The sequence below is a fragment of the Eublepharis macularius genome, chromosome 2 (assembly GCF_028583425.1).
Source record: "Eublepharis macularius isolate TG4126 chromosome 2, MPM_Emac_v1.0, whole genome shotgun sequence".
NCBI classification, from domain to species: domain Eukaryota; kingdom Metazoa; phylum Chordata; class Lepidosauria; order Squamata; family Eublepharidae; genus Eublepharis; species Eublepharis macularius.
The window spans coordinates 134,123,773-134,137,314 of NC_072791.1; the positions used below are offsets into that span (position 1 = coordinate 134,123,773).

At 43.7% G+C, this 13,542-nt stretch overlaps 1 protein-coding gene across 4 annotated transcripts in view; it reads right to left on the reverse strand.

Annotated features, from left to right (window-relative positions):
* Positions 1-3,655: 3,655 nt before the first annotated feature.
* Positions 3,656-13,542, reverse strand: part of TNNT3 (troponin T3, fast skeletal type) — a 64,012-nt gene continuing 54,125 nt past the window's right edge. For 3 of the 4 annotated variants that reach the window (XM_054971566.1, XM_054971565.1, XM_054971562.1), the window contains 2 exons: positions 12,373-12,413; positions 3,656-4,055 (listed from right to left, as the gene is read on the reverse strand). In XM_054971566.1, the coding sequence (XP_054827541.1) occupies positions 4,007-4,055; positions 12,373-12,413 (90 nt within the window). In that variant the 3' untranslated portion in view covers positions 3,656-4,006. Of the gene's footprint in view, positions 4,056-9,397; positions 9,439-12,372; positions 12,414-13,542 lie in introns of all 4 variants that reach the window. The other variant, XM_054971563.1, reaches the window with a different exon arrangement.

Below are 13,542 nucleotides of genomic sequence, written 5' to 3' on the forward strand. Positions count from 1 at the left end.
GGGTACTCATTTTACCGACCTTGGAAGGCTGAGTCAACCTTGAGTTAGCTACCTGAACCTGGTTTCCGCCAGGATTGAACCCACGTCATGAGCTGAGCTTCGATTGCAGTACTGCGGCTTACCATTCTGTGCCATTAAATTGGCAAGGGTTAAAAGCTGGAACAGGCCAGAACGGGCATTAAACAAATAGTGGTACCAGAAAAAACAGTGGGATGTGTTAAAGACACCAGCGAATAATATTTTAGTAATGAAAACATGGCAATAGCATGCTTTTATTAATCCTTTCCCTGCCAAAATGTTCCTGGAACAACATGGAACGAGCACTAAATAAACACTAGTACCACAAAAAACAGTGGGAAGTAATAAAGACACCAAAGAACAATATTTTAGCTTTATTGTCTGGAAGTAGCCTGGTGCTTGAAACATGACTTCAAGCCAATAGGGGTCACCTGGCTGGAGGCTTCAACTAACAATCAAAAAGAGATGTCCTATTTGTGTGTGTGTGAATGTGAACAAAACCAGTGATGCAAAAATTGATGACACACTGGTTGGAAAACTGCATGAAGTATTGGTACTTGAAAAGGGATTTGACTAAAAGATCAGTAGGTGCTTGGAGAGATGATTCAAGCATACAAGGGAGACCAGCAGAGCTGATTTGAAAAGCTGGAGACTAGGTAACGTTGCCAATGTCCAGGTGGGGCCTGGAGTTCTTGAATTACAGCTGATCTCTAGATCAATTCCCCTGCGTAAAATGGCTGCTTTGGAGGAGAGGACTGTGACATTATTCCCCCGCTGAGGTTCCTTCCCTTCCTAAACCACACCCTCCTCAGATTCCACCCCCAAATCTCCTGGTACAAGCAGGAGTCTGCAACCGTAAGACTGGGGAGACTGAGGATGGTGGAGCAGCAAATGCCATACGCTAGAATATAACAAATAAGGGGCTTTTAAGGAGGAGCAGTTTGCCATTATGCCCCCCCCACACACACACACACACAGAAACCACTGCTGGCTTGTACTTGCATATTAGTCCAGTAGCTGGTGAACCTCCACCACATGAGGCAGTGTTGCTGGAAGAGTGTTGCTGGGGCCAGTGGAGGTGAAGACCCATTTTCCATGGCTATTTTGGCAACCCTATCCACCCCTGTTGCTAAGTCATAAAGATGATCTGTTTCAGTCTGATTGTTGCCCTCATCATGGCAGACAGACATCATTGGTTGCCCTGATGAATGCTCTACACTGGTCTTTCTGTACTTCTCGGTGCCTTTTAATATTGTTGACAATGCCATCCTGTGACAGCACGCATTCATATTTGCTAACACTGAAACCTGAAACCAGGTAGTTTGGCCATAGGGAAATTTATATCCCAAAGACAAGCTCTGTCTGCCATGCAGCCGCAAAGATGTAGGTAGTTTGCTTTGCAAACTGTGAGCCAGTGAACCCCAAAAATGGACCCAGGGTGTCCATGGTAGAATTCATCACTCGAGAGGCAAGGTTTGGAGTTTTGTACCCCACCCCCATTGCATAAGTGGAAAAGAAAGGCTTCTCACATGTGAAGTACAAAGGCATTCAGGCTTTACAGCCACAGAGATATTATTGCTTTCTCCTTCCCTCCCTTACAGTATCTGAAGAAGGCCCTGTTCAGATGACCAAAGCTGTCATGGTGGAATATAGGGGAAGAGTGGTCCTACAGATATGAGGGACCAAGGCTGTGTGATAGTCAAAACCTTGAACTGTGCCTGGTAACTGATGGGTAGCTAGTGGAGTGACTGCAGAATGGGAGTAATATGCATGCTCAATTTGCTGCAGCGGCTAGAATCTCCTATATAGAGTGCACTACGATAGTTTAGTCTTAATGTTACCGTAGCATGAATCCAGGTGGCCAGAGCAGCTATGTCATGTTAGGCTAGTCTGTGTCCAGGCTAGTCTGAGTTGGGAGAAGGCCTTTTTTGCAGCTGCATTAATTTGCTTTCTAACTACAGTGTTGGATTCATTATAACTCCTTGTCTCTTAATGAGAGTCTCTGTACACATGACATCTGACATGTGAAGAACACGAGTTGGGTGATGCAATGTTAACCAAGAAGGGTAGTTTAACAAGACAGAGACAGAGAGGTTAAATTGACAGATCCTTAGGGGATGCCATCCATGAGGTGAAGGTGAAATTAACAAACCCTCTGAGGAGTGATCTGTCTTTTAAAACTCTGCTTTCCGGCTAACATTGCGTCTCCCTACACTTGACAAACAAGCCGAGGCATCTCGTGTAGACAGCTGTGAAGCACGTTTTCAGAATCTCTGCATTCCAAACCAGCATCACTTCCATCTTATCTGGGTTCAATTTCAATTTGTTTCCTTTCAGCCATTTGACCACAGCTGTAAATCAACGACTCTACTGCATCACCAGGGGATCCTTAAGAGTTATGTTTGATTAATTCCCCATCGTAAATGCTTTTGTTTGGTTAATCTCCTGCTGTGTTAGCAGAGTTATCTGGAGGCAGCAAGCCCAGATTTCTCCCTCCATCCCTTCCCTCCCCCTTTCCCGTTGTCATTTCCCTCAGTAGCAAGAATAGCACCGTCTGGGACGAGAGCCCCAGTTCATGTTAACCCTTTGGTTTCTGGTACGCATTCTAAATATGCTCAGAGTACTTCCCCACAGTGGGGGAAGGGGTACAGACACAGATGCCTTTTGGGTAACAATCTTTCAGAACCACATGGCTGAGATGGGCATGGTTAGTGCTATGCTAGATTGGTTCGAGCCCGATTTCCACCCATTTGAGGCCAAATCGGGCTGGTGCAGGGCACAGAAAAGCTGCTGGGGCAGTGCAAGGGGCCCTGGAGTGCTCCTGCATTTTGCAGTGCTCCACTGCATTCCACAGTGCTCCACTGCATTCCACAATATGTGGCACAGGAACACTGCTGGGGTGGCACAAGAGGTCTTGGATTGTGCTGCTGCGCTCTGCACCATCCCAATTTCTGCCTTTTTGAGGCCAAACAAGGCCAGCTCAGGCGCCTGGATGCTGGACCGCAGGCAGAGCTGCTCACCACAGGGACTGTCCATCTCCCCCCCTCCACAGCCGCGGCCTCATCCTGCCGCCTCTGGGAGCAGGGGCCTTGGCCTGTGGCTCCATCAAGCGGTGTGCATGCTGGCCCCGTGGCCCTTTGGTGAGGGATGAGCTGCGCTCTGGACTGGCCGTGCTCACCCGGCAGTTGCTCCATTCTCCCACGGCCTGACAGAAGTGATCCTTGATCACTTGTCAGCTTCCCTCAAGTTTTGATGGGAAATGTAGGCAGCTTGGTGGAATGTTGGACAAGTGACAGTTGAAAAGTTCATTGGACAGCAGTCAGAGAGCCAAGCTGTAAAACCAGGATGCCTACATTTCCCATCAAAACTTGAGGGAAGGTATTAAAAAAATAAATTAAAAAAAAACTTGAGGGAAGCTGACAAGTGTCCAACCTGTGTCATTTGTCACTTGTAGCCCGGCCCTGAGACTCATCTTCAAGTAAATATGCATATGATCATGTCATGATATTTTAATATTGTATAGTTTTCCCTAGGTATAATACATGCATTAACTTCTGTAGTCCTTTGCTATGTTCTACTAGCTGTTTGGGCCAATTATAAGTCAATTATAAAAAAAGACAACTGGCTAGTCATGAGCTGAATGGCTGAATTATATTATGGTCACACTTTATTTACAAAACCAAGAGATTCATACACTGCAATCTATGGGGCAGCGTAGGACTGGTATCAGGAAATGAAGGACACACACAGCGGGTAGTAAGAGGTATCAGCAGGGAGTCATCTCTCCATCCCAGGACAACTGGCTCCCTTTTGATTCTGGAAGAGGTGGGAGCTCTTGAAATAAGCAATAGGCATTCCAGGCTGATGTGGCAAGTATGGTTTTGCTCAGGCGAGGAAATGGAATTAATTTTTAAGGAAGGAAAGAGAGGCCAGCAATGCTTAGCCATGCCACCGCTGATGATCCTGCCTGCAGACACCTTTTGGATCTTTATTTCCATCGCCCTCCAACTTTGCCCTTGGCTCCAGCCTTCTTGCTGCTGTAATACAGAACAAAGGAATATGTCAGTGTGGGCTGCTGCAGTCACATTTTCCCCCATCTTTGCACACATACACACACACACACACACACTTTTTAGCAAGAAGCTCTACACTGTAGATAACAGTCACTAGAACAGGCAAAATGGTGTCCCTTCAACTGGGTGCATCGTCATTACAATGGATAAAACATAGTTCAAAGGAATATTTTTCAGTCAGTTGTAACTTTCATTTAAGCTACAACGAACAGTCTGTGAATAAAATCTGGCCTCTGAAGTAATAGTATCTCACCTAAAGAAGCTCTACCAAATATGTGGCAGTCTCCTTGTGGTAAAATTTTTCCAACAGTTCCATTTATATATAAAATAAGTTATAAGAATTAAAGATTCCATACTTTAATTTTATATTTCTTTTTATGTTGGGCCATCTCCAAATGCTTGCATGCACTGGAAAGCCTTTGTAGTTAGGTAGTGCCAATTTTTTTATACAATCTAATATAATTATTGTGGAACAAAGTGGGCCACTGTGTAAAAAACTGAATAGCCCTCAAAAATATAGAAATGATCCATCCTTGATTTTAACCACAAAGGGCAACAATGCACAGAAATTGGTCTAAATGTTCTGACGTTATGCTTTGTTTATATCTAATGAAACATTTTTCACAAAGCACTGCACAGATATGTAATCGTTACTTATCCCAATAATCCAGGTGCCTAAAAATGAGGGAAACAAGTCCTTGTACAGTCCTCCAGAGATGGTTCAAATGATTTCCAAATAATCCATTCTGCATGCATGAAGCGACACTCGAAATGTGCATAGTACTTACCTTCCTGGTGAGAATTAGGTGCAAAGGTGAGTTCCAGGTGAGTAAGTTAGTCTGGTGTTAGAAACTTTGAACTGTAGCAGTAATAGGTTCCTCCTGCAATGCCTGTGCATTGCTCAATCCCAGCTTTTCTATTTCAAGCACACCCTGATAAAACCTAACACTTGAAATTCCTGAAGTATTTGGATGCAGTATAACCCTGGATGGTACTACAAGGCAACCTGGAGTAATAGCCAGAGTATTTGAGGTTTAGAATGTATGCTCCTTAGGAAGCTTCTAGAGAAATATAGACTCATACAACTAATAGGAGAGATGGTTGTTGTGGATTTTCTGGGCTGTATAGCCGTGGTCTTGGCATTGTAGTTCCTGACGTTTCGCCAGCAGCTGTGACTGGCATCTTCAGAGGTGTAGCACCAAAAGACAGTGTTGTCAGAATTTTGTTAGTGGGTCGGAACCAGGCCTTTTTGGCCCATGTTAGAAATAAAGAACCAGCTAGAGTTTGGAAAAAGAAATCGTCCAAAGGCGCTCTCTCTCTCTCTCTCTCTCTCTCTCTCTCTCTCTCTCTCTCTCTCTCTCTCTCTCTCTCTCTCTCTCTCTCTCTCTGCAAAATAAAGTTGCGTTTCCTGAGGTTTCACCCTCTGTGTCAGATAAGGCTATAAAAGTTGTTAATAGTTGGAGACCTTTGAAGGGTCATCTGGCCATTGCATGTAAATCACTAAGAGGACACCATGACAAACAGCAAACAGCTTATCTTCAGGAAGAACGGGATAACCGATAGCTAGTGGTGTGTGAACATTCCTTTTGCAAATTACAAATGCATATCAAAGATGCAGTCTATCACAGAGGTAAAAGATGTGTAGACTTGTGTTTACACGAAAGACCCTCAACGGAACTGTCTTTCAAGAACAAAGACAATGTAATTGATTAGGATGTTAACAAGCCTTTGATACCTCCCTATAAAGGAAGGACGAACCAGATACTCGGGACCCTTCTCTTGTTAGAGGGTAGGGACCTCAATGGTCCCTGCTCTCTGCAATGGAGGGGTCTCAAGGATCCTTGATTGGGGGGAAAAGATATCTTAATTGTTTTGTATTATTGTTATGTCTAACTAATGATTTTGTACTCTGTATCTATCTCTGTAGTGTTCTAGTGTTCAGCAGAGGTGAGGCCCTGAACTGGTGCCTTGTTTCTCTGCTTGTATTCTCCTTTGCCTTTTGAAATAAAAACTTCCAGTCTTACTTAAGACCTTTTTGCAGCTGGCACATTATTCTTAACAGAGACATCAGTTTAGTACTAGGGAAAGATCAATTGAGGTTGCACTCTTTACATGCCTACGGTAAGAGGCAAACCCAAGCAACTAGTGGACTGACCCCTGGTTGCAGAGCAACAATTTCCACAACAGACAGAGATCTCTCAGTGTCACAGTGTGAAGAAGATGTTCTGCCAACATCTTCTCCACACTGTGACACTGAGAGATCTCTGTCTTTTGGTGCTACACCTCTGAAGATGCCAGTCACAGCTGCTGGCGAAACGTCAGGAACTACAATGCCAAGACCACGGCTATACAGCCCAGAAAATCCACAACAACCATCATTCTTCGGCCATGAAAGCCTTCAACAATAATAGGGGAGATGTTCAGATACAACAGCAATAAGATATATCTTTAATGTTTACATGGTTACTAGTGGTTTTTCTCATACATATACACACATACGCACACATATAGCATACTTTACCTGTTAATTAACTTAGAAGAATATTCTGAAAAGAAACTTTATACATGAGAGACAAATGCTTGTCATCAGTTTTTTCACAGAACAGTCCTAAACATGGGTGCTGTCGTATGTAGCAAACCCATTTTATTATGACAATGGAATTATTCAGAAAACAAATTACGATAGCACCTCCGACAAAGTGAGTATTAGGACTAAGGCATTTTCCACATAGTAGCACTTTCCTATTGGTTGGGGTCCTCACTATTGCTTCAAGTTCCAATGCAGTGCAGCAGCAACAGGGCTTCCAAATGGCAGCTTTCCCTACATTCACCCTGCCCTAGTCCCTATGGTGGTCACACAAACCCCTGTGCTATGGGAAGGGGGTGGTGGTGGTTCTGAGGCTTTAAAAAAGGTAATGGGCATAACACTATACTATTATCTCAATATGCCAGTTTCCAATTTAAAAAAAAACCTCAGAAAAGCCACCTGGTGGCATGAGCAGGGAGGCCAGTGGAATGGCTGTAGGGAAGGTGTGACTGGGAAAATCTAGACTCTCTTGCTCACATGGCAGCAGCCTGGCTTTGCTGTGATGTTTCCCAAAACACTGCAGCAAAGCAGATTTGTGAAAACTGCAGAAAAACTGGGTGGTGCATGGAATCACCACAATGCTGTGGGAAAGCGGGAGGAGAGGCAGACATTTCCCAGTAAAATTGAATCCAGGGCAGATTAATCATGTGAAAATAGCCAAGGTTTCATTGAGTCCATTGTCTTTTACACCTGTATTCTCCAAGGTAAAACAGCAGGTTTATAAGAAACCTGAGGTTTAGAATGTATGCTCCTTAGGAAGCTTCTAGAGAAATATAGACTCACACGACAAAGCCCACTGTGGGAAAAAATACAACGGGCTCTAGAAAGGGGCAGGTGGGCAGGCGGGCTTTTGCTTCTCCTCTGTCACTGATTTCAGCTGGTGAAGGAGGGGGGTGGGCATTGTCATCTGCTTCACGTCTGATCTGCCTGATCTTGGCCATGTGAAGGGGTGGTGGGCTTTGCTACCTGTTCCATGCCTGCTCCATGCCGGGTAAAGGGGGGGCATTGCCTCCTGTTCTGCATCTGACTACAGCTGGGTGAAGGGGGGCAGGCATTGCCGCCTGCTCTGAGCCTGATCCCAGCTGGGTGAAGGGGGGCAGGCATTGCCGCCTGCTCCGAGCCTGATCCCAGCTGGGTGAAGGGGGGTGGGCATTGCTACCTGCTCCCCACTGGGTGAAGGGAGGAACAGGCATTGCCTTCTGCTCCGCACCTGATCCTGACAGGTGAAGGTGGGTGGCGGGATTTACTACCTGCTCTGCTCCAGATCCCAGCTGGGTGAAGGGGGGGCAGGCACTGCTGCATGCTTGGCTCCTGACTCCGGAAGGGTGAAGACAGGGTGGGCATTGCCGCCTGCTCAGTGGCTTATTCTGGTAGGTTGAAGACGGCGGGCATTGCCACCTGCTCTGCTCCTTATCCCAGCTGGTGAAGGGAGGAAGGACGTTGCCTCCTGCTTTGCACCTGATCCCAGCTGGGTAAAGGGGGGTAGGCATTGCCAAGTGCTTTGCTCCTAATACCAGCTGGTTAAGGTCGGGGGTGGCACCTCTGACCTTACCTGCTCTGCTCCTAATAACAGTTGTGTTAAGGTGGGAGGGGAAATTCCAACTGCTCCACTACTAATACCAGCTGGGTTAAGGCAGGCAGTGGGCATTGCCATCTGCTCCACTTCTAATACCAGTTGGGTTAAGGTGGGGGTTAGGCATTGCCATCTGTTCCACTACTAATATCAGCTGGGTTAAGGCAAGGGGAGGGCATTGCCACCTACTCCACCCCTAATACCAGCTGGGCTAAGGTGGGGATGGGCATTGCTACCTGCTCCCATCCTGCTCCTGGCCTGGGCTTCCCACCATGGCATGTTTTCTGGAGGGACATGGTGCCTTGCCTAGGCTTCCCTCCATGGTAGTGCCCTCTGGTGGTGCACCAGGGTATAAAGTGAGTTGTCTAAAATATGCTTAATCAATTATATAGTAAGATTACATATGATAGATATTATTATTCCCTTTGGACATAGCACCTCTAATAGTAATACTTGGAAACATTGTGGCAGGTTAATCATACAACGTTCAATTCCAGGAAAAAACAAGAGTATATTATGACTTGTGCATAAAGAACATGACAGCTTAACACCTCCTCCCAACTTCCATTTTTTTCACACCTACCCACCCCCCACACTTGTTTCTTAACTGATTATGTCAGCCTTTGTCTCTGATGTATAGAGGTTTCTTAATGAACACATGCAACACTGAAGACATGGAACAAATCAAGCAGGAAAAAAATTGAATTGGAGGCAAATAATATGAAGGAAATAACAGGTCATATGGCCTGTAAAAATAACTCATTCGCCCTGAACCCATGGTGTGCATGCGGCAGTGGCAAACCTGGGTATTAGTGTTATTACATCCTGTTCACCTAAATCTCAGAAGCTGCACAAAGGAAATCCTTGCATTAAAAAACACAAGCAAGGGCAAAGAGCAGTATGAGAACAGGGTGGCCTTGCAGAGATGGTTGGAAGAAGAATAGGTTCTTTTGCATAATAGTTATGGATTCACTTCAGTTTCACCAATATTTTCTAAAAGGAAGAGAACGGGATGGAATTCATCCTGCCTTTTGCCTCCTCCCTTCCCAACAAGAAAACATGTGGATAACAAAGACTGAAGTGGCTGCTTCTATCATCTGAACAGACATTCCAGACTACGGGCTGGGAAATGTGACAGGTACTCACTGTTTCTGGGCCTGATCGATCCGGTTTCTGAGGGTGGTAATCTGCAAACAACATATATGACTACAGTTTTAAAGTGATCTAATTTCCCATCATGGAGGGAAGGTTTTTACCTGGTAGCAGAGCTGCTCCATGCAGCTGAGAGTGGACCATAAAGTTGTCCTTGTGTGAGGAAAAACTAGAGACAAAGACATTGCTAACTGGTAGTAAACTCACCAACAAATTTGTTCTTTTCATGGCAGGCACTGTGGAAGAAATCAGGAGAATCTACCACCTTGTTAAAGCATTTCTCTTGGTCAATTTCATGGGGACTATTCATATTAGAGGTATGCAATCAAATTGTGGGAGGGAATCAAGATTGGGAAATATAAACTGACCTCTGTGAAAACTTTGGAGGTCTTGACAGAGACTGAAAGTTGGCTCACTGCTTTGTGATTTTAAACTGGATCTATTAAAAGATCTGTTCCTGGCTATGCCAATTTCTTCATAATCTAATGGTTCTCCTACTCCTTTGCTGGAGATTTACCACGCAGTTAGCAAACATGTATTTGGATGACGGGGACTGAGGTGTATTGATGAAAGCTGGAAATAAAAGGCTCGAAAGTTAGTTAGCCACTTGAATTTGCTCAGGAGAAATTAGTCCAGGGTTCCTTCTGAAAGATGGCATATTAGAAACATGAAGGCCACATCAGCCTCCAGTCTGTGGCACTCAGACAAACAAAGAGGGGAGTCACTGCATTTGGAGAGAGAAACTGGAACACATCAGCATTGCTGAACAAAAACTGCAGTCCTTTAATATTTAGTAAATTCCATTAAACTGGATGGGATTTACTCCTGTAGACCTACCAAGGATTGTGACAGATTTACAAAAAGTTGGTAGAAAAATCCCTATGAATAAATTAAAATGTAAAAATCATCAACGACAGTGGAAGAACCCCACTTTTAGAACCAAGAGGTCCTTCATATGCCAGCAATGACCTATGGCTTCTTCTAGTTACTCCATGGTAACATATGAAAACCAGAACCATGTGGATGAGGCAGTTGTACAGATGCTGCCCACCTGATTGTCATCTGTCTGGGAAGTCAATCATTTGGTGGAAATAAGGGCCTGCCCTTGTGGTTCATCCAGCTTCCCAATGTTACTGAAGCAGCATGGGAAGAAGCCACAAGAGCATACAAAGAAATTGCTCTCTTGATCAGATACACTGCCTTTTGTTAGAAAGTAAGTATTACAAAATATACCCCATAGAAAGAGGCATGACATGAATTCCAAATCAATTTTCAGATTTTAATAATCTATGTAGATTTCTCATTTATTATGAGAGGAGTGCTATGTTTTCAGTTGAGGTAATGAAAACTGAATCTCATGCTCATACAAGTCAAGAACAGCAGAAAGCAAATCATAGTTTTAATTATTCCATTGTTTATAATACTTTTTGTATTGTTCCAATTTCTCGGGTCACCATACAGTTTGTTTCCCAACTTCTAAGAAACATACTTGGCTTTTATAAAATCGATCCGTTCATTTCAAATGAGTTCTTGGTGACTCTGGTTTGAGTATGTTTTTCCAAAACTGAACATACTCAGCCCCTGCCTCACCACTGCCAAACGCAATATGGCTAAAAGTCTTTTAAAACCCTGTCTATATTATTCTGAGCAAACCTACAATCTCCTAGAAACATGACTGCTTGCACTTTGAAATACACAGTACCGTTTATACCATTTCAATCTTGTCTGCCATCTTGAATTTGCAAAGCCAAACTTCTTCCATGGCAAGGAAAAACAAATGAGACTTGGATACTGGTGGCAATGGGACAACATAGAAAAGAAAGCTTAGCCACCTGGTATACTTACTTGTAGATATTTGAAATATGCTGTGGAAGTGAGCATTGACCAGTTTAACTTTGCTGATCAGTTTAATCGTAATGCTTGAGACTTACCTTTGCTGCTAAACCTGCAGCAAGTTGAAAACAACAGGCATGACACTCACTCTCCTGAATCTCAAAGGCAGACAAGAAAGAGGCAAACACTAAAGAATATTACTGTATTCACGTTTTTCTTACTAATTATTTTAATGCTACCTTCCTTGTTTCCCTTGCACAATATATTTGCTTGCCTCCATAGCCTTCATGTCATCAGCAATTTTTACCTCTGTAACTCTAAACAGAAAACAGAAAAATCTAAGAATTGCCTGCTGAATTAGACTCCAGGTCCATCTAGACCAAAATCTACCTATCTAGAGTAGGAAGTTGATGGCCATCCTACATCAAGTTTGTCTTTCTAGCAGATGTTTGGCACTCACCTACCATTTTGGATTCTGTAAGACCATGACATGAGCAAACTTGAGAGACTTCCCAACTATTCATTGCTTCTCCTCAGGTTCAGTTTTCAAACCTGTATAAAAATCTCATATGACTTTAGCCTTGGTGCAATAAAAATATTTCTATTTAAAGGAATATTATTTTCCTTCTTACTTTTCTGTGCCACTTATGCCATGAAGTAGGTTTCTGAGATAACAGCCCATTGTGTAGGCTGCAATCAGTTACTCATATCTATGGATTATGAGTTCCATTCTATGTATCCGTGCCATCATCCAGTTAATCTATATCAGTGATTCCCAATGTGGTGCCCATGGATTTCCTAGGGCCCATTTTGCAGTGGCACCCACTCCCCAGTCTCAAAATTCTAAAAGTGCCCATAGACTCTGCAAGACTGGGGACCCCTGATTACAGGATGCCTGTATAACTGGTCAAGAAACATAGCAGATATATTCTTTAGTAAGTGCCTCAACCTGCTCTAAATGTATAGAAGACAGGAGGAGAAAAAACAACCAAGGAATGGCTTCTTGCTCTTTGTGACAGGAACTGAGTGCCAGCTTGCTGTACATGTGAGTGAACCTGAAGTCTAACATGCAAGAGGCTCATGCATGTAAACAGCCTTTGCTACTTTTGTCATGTGGGTGAAGCCTTTGTACTTACAACTTGGATATTGCCTCCACCCTGCAACGTAGGGATAAAATCTAAGAGAGATCAAGATAATTACATTGGCTTTGGGGTACTTCTCTCTTCTTTTTTTTTATAATATTTTTTATTTTTCAATGTCTAACATACAAAACTACTACATACATACATAACCTACAAGACAGTAACTACAAAAGACTACAATAGCACAAGGGATGGGAAAGAAAGGGGAAAAAAAAGAGAAAGGGAAGGAGGGGTGGAAAAAAGGGGAAGGTGACCTACAAACACTAAACACTACATTTCAATGCTTTCCCTTCATACTGCCATAGTAAAAAATAGCTTAATAAAATAGTGACGGAGTGGTTGATCATACAAATTACAAATTACAGTTCAAATTAAATCTTTTTCCCTCCCCTGGGCCTCGGGCGCAATTCCCTCTGCTCAGCTACCGCCGGAGCGCTCATTGCCTCCCCCCTCCCTTCAGGCTTCGGATCCTCTTCTTTTTGCTTGGTGTCTGGTCCAAATTCTGAATTTTTATCCACAAAATCCCTTAGCTGATCTTCCGAATTAATCTTGTAAGCTTTATCTTTATAACTAAACCCGATTCCTTCCGGGAGTAGCCATTTGTACTTTATATCCCGTTCCCTCAAAAGAGCTGCCAACATCTTGTACTTAATAATAATAATAATAATAACATTCGATTTATAATACCGCCCTTCAGGACAACTTAATGCCCACTCAGAGCGGTTTACAAAGTGTTATTATTACCCCACAACAATCACCCTGTGATTTCTTCCGCACTAAAAATGGAACGTCCTTCAATATCTTGACTTTATTTCCCAGAAAGTCCAATTCCGCATTGTATGAATTATATAGGATACTGTCCCGGACCCTCCTAGATGAAAACTCGATAACAATCTCACGAGGCAGCTGCCGCTTCGTTGCATATTTTGAAGATGCCCGACGGACTCCCAAAATGGCGCTTTTCACTTCTTCTTTAGTTGCCCTCGTGGGTGTCGCTAAAAGTTCCGAGGCGAGATCCCATAAATCCTCTTTTTCCTCCTCTTTAACATTCTGGAGACGCAAAATGGTTTGTGTTCGCTCCACTTGCAGTCCGATCAGCTGGTTTTCCACCAACTTTAATTCCCTGTTCGTTGCTCTCGTAAGTGACGCACTTTCCCGGGCAGA